A 7,725-nucleotide genomic window follows, 5' to 3' on the forward strand; every position below is an offset into this window, starting at 1 on the left:
GAATCGCTTGACCAAGGTGGAGGTTGCAGTGAGCCGAGATCACGTCACTGCTCTCCAGCCTGGGCTACAGAGCAAGACTCTGTCTCAAAAAAAAAAATCGAAAAATAAATAAACAGAATGTTTCTTCACTAGTACACTAGAGCACTGACTAAATGTTCTAATACATTACTCTTAGTAGTCACATAGAGCTCAAATAAATAAATAAACAATAAAGTAAACTACTAAAAATAGGAAAATGAGCTTTTCAAGAGCTTTCAGGAATTCTTTGTCTGCTGTTCAACTTTTAACCAGACAATCTGAAAAATTTTTAAAGCTTAATAATAACAAATAACCATCTTCTATAAAGTCAAAGTAGTTTACTTGAGATACAGGGACTTATCACAGAAATGGAATGTACCAGGTTACTTAGGGCATGATGTTTGAGAGGACAGTGTCTTCATGACCAAGTCCAGTGTATCCTGAATCCTTATGTTATTTGTTTCCATCAGGGAAGGATGTCTCCCAAATGATTTTGTGTTTTCTTCTGGATCAAGGGGGTGAAGCGTATGGGGGTTGAATAGACATCGAGGCTCCCCCAAGATGCCAACTCTGTGAAAAGAATTATTGGGAAGCTGAGGTGGTGAGGCCAAAGACTGATGTGGAGAGTTGCGACTGTGATTGTGGTTGTGTTTGTATATGTACACTAAAGCTAAGATACACTCTCTCCCTTTTTAAAAACTTTCCCTGTTTCCATGAACTACTACTGTAGTCTAATATATGAGTCCAAAAGTAAATCCTTAGCAAGATTTTGTAGTAGCGCTTCCCACATTTCTCAAAAATGATTTTACTAACAGAAAAACCTCAGCCTTAAAAAAATTCAGTTACAGGGCCGGGCGCGGTGGCACACACCTGTAATCCCAGCACTTTGGGCGGCCGAGGCGGGCAGATCACCTCAGGTCGGGAGTTTGAGACCAGCCTGACCAACATGGAGAAACCCCATCTCTGCTAAAAATACAAAATTAGCCAGGCATGATGGCGTATGCCTGTAATCCCAGCTACTCAGGAGGCTGAGGCAGGAGAATCACTTGAACTTGGGAGGCAGAGGTTGAAGTGAGCCGAGATTGCGCCATTGCACTCCAGCCTGGGCAACAAGAGAGGGACTCTGTCTCAAAATAATAATAATAATAATAATAATAATAATAATAATAATAATAATAAATAAATAAACCAGTTACTCCTCGAAACTAGAACTATTTGGAGTCTAGCACCACTTTCTAGCAATTTTTTTTCTGGTCTAGATGGGTGTACCTCAAGATTCTCTAGAAAGGAAACTAGGAGGGCAGCAGGGCAAAAATAAGAAAACGGGGGCTGTCATCATGGCTCAGTTCCCTGGCAGAGGACCCCTGCCCCTTCCAGCCCCACCTGGGATGCCACCTCAAGGCACTGTTTCTCTTGCCAAGCCACTTACACTGGCATGGGCACAGAGTCCAGAGTTCCCACATGCTTTTGCATCTCAGCTGGGAACCTGACGTCTACTTGATGATACTTTTTCTCAAAGACGTTTTGAGCTTTTTCTCTGAGAGATGGCAGCAGAGTAGACATGACTGGAGAACGCATGTTGATGGCTTTTTTAATTGCTGGGCGTTTTGCCATCATTCTTCTGTCGGGGAGGAAGGTGACATTTAGGTCATACAACCCTGTTTTCTAGAAATGTTCTTGAGGCCAAGTGCAGTGGCTCATGCCTGTAATCCCAACCCTTTCGGAGGTCAAGATGGGAGGATCACTTAAGCCCAGGAGTTCGAGACCAGCCAGGGCAACATAGCAAGACCCCCATCTCTACAAAAAATTTAAAAAATTAGCCAGGCGAGACAGCATGCCCACAGTCCTAGCTATAGGAGGATCACTTGAGCCTAGGAGGTTAAGGCTGCAGTGAACTATGATCATGCCACTGCCTTCCAGCGTGGGTGATGGAATGAGATGCTGTCTGAAAAAAAGAAGAGGAGGCCGGGCGCAGTGGCTCACACCTGTAATCCCAGCACTTTGGGAGGCTGAGGCATGTGAATCACCTGAGGTTAGGAGTTCGAGACTAGCTTCACCAACATGGTGAAACTCCGTCTCTACTAAAAACACAAAAAATTAGCCAGGCGTGGTGGGGCATGTCTATAATACCAGCTACTCAGGAGGCTGAGACAGGAGAATTGCTTGAACCAGGAGTTGGAGGTTGCAGTGAGCCAAGCTTGTGTCGCTGCACTCCAGCCTTGGCAACAGAGCAAGATTCTGTCTCAAAAAAATAAAATAAAATAAAATAGAGGAGAAAAAAGAAAAGAAAAGAAAGGAAAGGAAGAAAGGAAGAAAAGAAATATCCTTGAGCATAGGAAAGTCAAAAGGTCATACCTGAACTGAACAAAAGTCATGTGTTTCTTTTCCCCTCCTGATTCCTCATCTTCACGCCTCCTGCGAGGAATGTTGAACATATTGGTACGAAAGAGTCTCCCTACTTCTTCTTCAATCTCTGTCAAGTGTTGACGTCGGAAGACAATCCAAGCCACATATGTACAGAAAGTGTAAAAGGACTACAACAAAAAATAGACAAGAATCACAATCCTCAGCTGTGAAACGGAAAACTCCCACCTGTCTGTATAACACAGCTAAGCAGACACAAACCCAGATGACCCAATTTCCCAATATCCCCGAAACACTGTGCAAAATTACACATGTACTCACTTTTGCACGAGGAAAATCAGACCAACAATTTAAGGTATAGCACATAGCTTGTTAGCATCCTTTTTAGAAAGGATAATCGCTAAAAATAAGTGTCTGACAAATCGTCATTGGTTGTTGGTATAAATTGTTTCATATCAAAAAGCACCAAAACATAAGTGACTTACCTCAAAGAACTTCCAGTCTTTCTGTGTATCTGATATTTTCTCCCTGTAACATAACAAGTCACAACTATAGGTTGAGAGGGAAGTTCAATCTTTCAGGGACCTAGTCCTTATCTTCCTCTAAAGTTAGGGTCATTATCTTGGCCCCAAGATTATTTTCAGCTACACAAATGCTATCAAAAGGCCTGGATAAAGAGTCTCAATACTTTCTTCTTCAACTTCCTATGTTACCCAGATCAAAATCCCTAGAATGGTAAAAAGTTAATCGATATAAATTTGGGGTAAACAAACCAGTGAGGAAATGTATTCTTCCAAAGACTTCTAGTAATTTGAGTGTTGGGGAGGTAAGGAGAGTGGAAAGGTGATAAAGAGGAAGCAGAGAACTAGAAGGTAAGGCTGCAATAAAGAAAAGGAAAATAATTAGCAAACAATAGTTATGGCTATTGGGTACAAAAAGAAACAGAAACAAAATCCACAAAGATCTATGGCAAAACAACCAATAGACTGAGAACAGTAGTGTGCTCCTCCTTTTGATGAGCATGGGCAAACCTGAGTCTTCTTTCTTAGCAGGAGTCCTTGGGACACAAATTCAATGTTAAGAATACTATACTTGGCCAGGCGCAGTGGCTCATGCCTGTAATCTCAGCACTTTGGGAGGCCGAAGTGGGAGGATCACTTAAGGCCAGGAGTTTGAGACCAGCCTGGCCAACATGGTGATACCTCGTCTCTACTAAAAATACAAAAATTGGCTGGGTGTGGTGGCGAACACCTCTAATCCCAGCTACTTGGGAGGCTGAGGCAGGAGAATTGCTTGAACCTAGGAGGCAGAAGTTGCAGTAAGACGAGATTGTGCCACTGCATCCCAGCCTGGGTGACAGAGCAAGACTCCATCTCAAAAAGAAAAAAAAAAACATACTAAGCTGGCATGGGCACAATTAGTGAACATGGCCTCCCCTCCTAACAATTCTGATTCTGACTCCCAGCATTAGGAAACCAGACCTGGTCTGGGGAGCCCTTGAGAGTTGATTGAGGGGGCTATGCATCTGCAGTCACTTGATCAGTCACAGCGGCCAAGGCCAGACCCTGGACATTTCAAGGCTGATCCTGGTTTTGCTTCTTTTTTAAGACAGAGCTGGAGTGCGGTAGTGTGATCATAGCTCACTACAGCCTCAACCTTTTGGGCTCAAGCAGTCCTCCCACCTGCCAATCCTCCCACCAGACTGCAGGAGTTCAGGATGGTTCTGGAGAGCCTGGTACCCACCTCAGCCTCACAAGAAGCTGGGACCACAGGTATACACCACCACACTGGCTATTTTTTTTTCTTTGATACAGGGTCTCACTCTGTCACCCAGGCTGAAGCACAGTGGCATGATCATGGCTCACGGCAGCCCTGACCTCCCCAGCCTCAGGTGATCCTCCCACCTCAGCCTCCCAAGTAGCTGGGACTAAGGCACACGCCACCATGACCAGCTAGTTTTTGTATTTTTTGTAGAGACGGGTTTCCCATGTTGGCCAGGCTGGTCTCAAACTCCTGAGCTCAAGCTATCCACCCATCTCACCGTCCCAAAGTGCTGGGATTACAGGCATGAGCCAAGGCGCCCGACCTGCTTCTGCTTTTGTTGGAGCCTTCCTTGGAGGAACTGTGACTCTGAGGATTGGCCTTGGTACCAGGCTCTCCAGAACCATCCTGAACTCCCACAGTCTGGGAAAGATGACCTAAACCTCACAGGACCTTCGGCCTTCTCACAAGGACTTCTTGGTCTGAATGGGCCCAAACTAGCCCTTCACTTGGGGGATGAGGCCGAAGAGGTGGTTACTGGGGCCTGCCCCTCGCCTCCTACAGACTCTCTTCATTATATATTGGTTTCTTCATGTGCAAGTCTTCAGTAAAGAACTGCGGCAATAGCAATTACAGTGAACATGGACTAAGTATGGAGTATGTGCCGGGTACTGCGCTAAGCCCTTTACATGTATGATCATATCTAGTTTTCATAACATCCCGCATCATGCTAAGCCCTTTACATGTGTTATCATATCTGGTCTTCATAACATCCCTACGGTATAGTCAACATTATTATTCCCAATTCTCAACTGAGGAAACTGAAGTTGAGACGTAAGTCCAAAGACATATATTTAATTAGGGGCAGATCCTGTACTAAAAATCAGGCCTATCAGATACCCACATCTGTCCTCATAACTGGAATGTGAGGAGAATAAGCTTTTTTCTTTAAAATAGTTTGCAGAGAAACATATTGAACAACAGAGCTCAGCGGAAACTTTTCGGAGCAACCCTCAGCATTTCTTTTCTGTGCCACCTGAGGCCTCCACCTGAGGGGGGTGCTGATGTGAAATTTCTGCCCTTTCAAAGCTCCTCTTCTGTAACCAACTGTAAATCTTCTGCCAGCTGAAACCAGAGACCATGAACACCTGCCAAGCTGAAGCAAGAAAACCAGCCAAAGTCTATTTTGGGAATAAAGTCAGCTTGCATTCTGGGAGATCTAGAGCAGAGCTCACATCAGCACAAGGCAAACCAGCACCATCTTAGCACGGTTTTGAAATGAGAGTGATTGCCCAGGAAACACACTTTATTTCCTTTTCTTTCTGGATTCTTTTTTTAGACATTAGAAGGGAAGGTAAGGCTGGGCGCAGTGGCTTACGCCTTAATCCCAGCACTTTGGGAGGCCGAGGCAGGTGGATCACCTGAGGTCAGGAGTTCGAGACCAGCCTGACCAACATGGAGAAACCCCATCTCTACTAAAAATACAAAATTAGCCGAGCGTGGCGGCAGTTGCCTGTAATCACATCTACTCAGGAGGCTGAGTCAGGGAGAATTGCTTGAACCCAGGAGGTGGAGGTTGCAGTGAGCCAAGATCACGTCACTGCACTGCAACCTGGGCGACAGAGCAAGATTCCATCTCAAAAAAAGACAAAAAAAAAAAAAAAAGAAGAAGAAGAAGAGAAGGTAACATGAACCTCTTTCCACTTTCTCAAGTTGCCATACACATTAGAACTCTTTCTCTCTCTTTTTTTTTTTCTTTTTTTTTTTTGAGATGGACTTTCACTCTTGTTGCCCAGGCTAGAGTGCAATGGCACGATCTTGGCTCACCACAACCTCCGCCTTCCAGGTTCAGACGATTCTCCTGCCTCAGCGTCCCAAGTAGCTGGGATTACAGACATGCACCACCACGCCCAGCTAATTTTGTATTTTTAGTAGAGATGGGGTTTCTCCATGTTGGTCAGGCTGGTCTCGAACTCCTGACCTCAGGTGATCCGCCTGCCTCGGCCTCCCAAAGTGCTGGGATTACAGGTGTGAGCCATGGCGCCTGGCCTAACTCTTTCTCTCTTAATGCCCGAAGCAAACTGATGTAACCCATGCTGCAAAAATTAAATACAGAATGTCATGGGTTTCTTCTTACCATTCTGATTTAGCCCTGCATATGAAATAGAAATGTGGGCCGGGCACGGTGGCTCAAGCCTGTAATCCCAGCACTTTGGGAGGCCGAGACGGGCGGATCACAAGGTCAGGAGATCGAGACCATCCTGGCTAACATGGTGAAACCCGTCTCTACTAAAAAATACAAAAACTAGCCGGGCGATGTGGCGGGCGCCTGTAGTCCCAGCTATTCGGGAGGCTGAGGCAGGAGAATGGCGTAAACCCGGGAGGCGGAGCTTGCAGTGAGCTGAGATCCGGCCACTGCACTCCAGCCTGGGTGACAGAGCGAGACTCTGTCTCAAAAAAAAAAAGAAATAGAAATGTGTCCAGGAAATGGGTGCATACAATGAATACATTTGGGGACTTCAAAGTTAAAAGCTCGACAAATTTATTTCTAGCTGGTATATTTTGAGTCGTTTTCCTGTCTTTTTTGGTATTTTATAATTTTTATATTAAGTACATATACTTAAATTGATTATAAATTTAAAATTTTATTGATTATAAAATAACAAAATTGGCTGGGCATGATGGCTCACACCTGTAATTCTAGCACTTTGGGGGACCAAGGCAGGAGGATCGCTTGAGCTCAGGAGTTCAAGACCAGCCTGGGCAAGATGGTGAAACCTGATCTCTACAAAAAAATACAGAAAAAAGAAAAAAGCTGGGAGTGGTGGCACACACTTTGTAGTCCCAGCTACTTGTGGGGCCAGGTGAGAGCATTGCTTGAGAACAGGAAGTTGAGGCTGCAGTGAGCCGAGATAGTGCCACTGCACTCTAGCCTGGGTGACAAGTGAGACTCCATCTCAAAAAAATAAAAAATAAAAATTAATTTAATTTAATTTTAAAAAATTAAAATAACAAAATTTAAGCCTCCCAAAATTGTCTGCAAATAGAAATGAGGTTTAAACAATACAATCCATGGAAATATAATACAAGTCATAAATGTAATTTTAAATTTTCTAGTAGCCACGGTGAAGAGAAACAAGTGAAGCTAATTTAATAATATATTTTATCCAAACCCCCCAAAACATTATCATTTCAATATAGAAGCAATATTTCTAAAGTACTGAGATGTTTTATTCATTTTTAGACTTTCTGTGTACAGTGCTTATTTTTCACTTACAGTATGTTTCAATTTGGACTATCTACATTTCAAAGTGCTCAACAGCCACATGTGGCAAGTGGCCACCATGCTGGTGAGCACGGATGCCATGCATTCCATGTTTGAGGACACAACCCAAAGGAAAGAGGGGAAAGCCAGCCTGGTAGTAAATCTAGAGATTTTTAGTGGCCTGTTACGATGCTTTCTTTTTTTTTTTTTTTTTTTTTTGAGACGGAGTCTTGCTCTGTCACCCAGGCTGTGGTGCACTGGCCGGATCTTGGCTCACTGCAAGCTCCGCCTCCCGGGTTTACGCCATTCTCCTGCCT

At 44.2% G+C, this 7,725-nt stretch overlaps 1 protein-coding gene across 1 annotated transcript in view; it reads right to left on the reverse strand.

Moving 5' to 3' along the window:
• Positions 1-341: 341 nt before the first annotated feature.
• PPP1R36 (protein phosphatase 1 regulatory subunit 36) overlaps positions 342-7,725 on the reverse strand; it is a 44,756-nt gene continuing 37,372 nt past the window's right edge. Inside the window, exons 9-12 of the mRNA XM_023232288.2 lie at positions 2,868-2,910; positions 2,374-2,552; positions 1,448-1,639; positions 342-588 (exon numbers count right to left, since the gene is read on the reverse strand). Of these exons, the coding sequence (XP_023088056.1) occupies positions 402-588; positions 1,448-1,639; positions 2,374-2,552; positions 2,868-2,910 (601 nt within the window). The 3' untranslated portion in view covers positions 342-401. The remainder of the gene's footprint in view (positions 589-1,447; positions 1,640-2,373; positions 2,553-2,867; positions 2,911-7,725) is intronic.

The sequence above is a fragment of the Piliocolobus tephrosceles genome, chromosome 6, assembly GCF_002776525.5.
Source record: "Piliocolobus tephrosceles isolate RC106 chromosome 6, ASM277652v3, whole genome shotgun sequence".
NCBI classification, from domain to species: Eukaryota; Metazoa; Chordata; class Mammalia; order Primates; family Cercopithecidae; genus Piliocolobus; species Piliocolobus tephrosceles.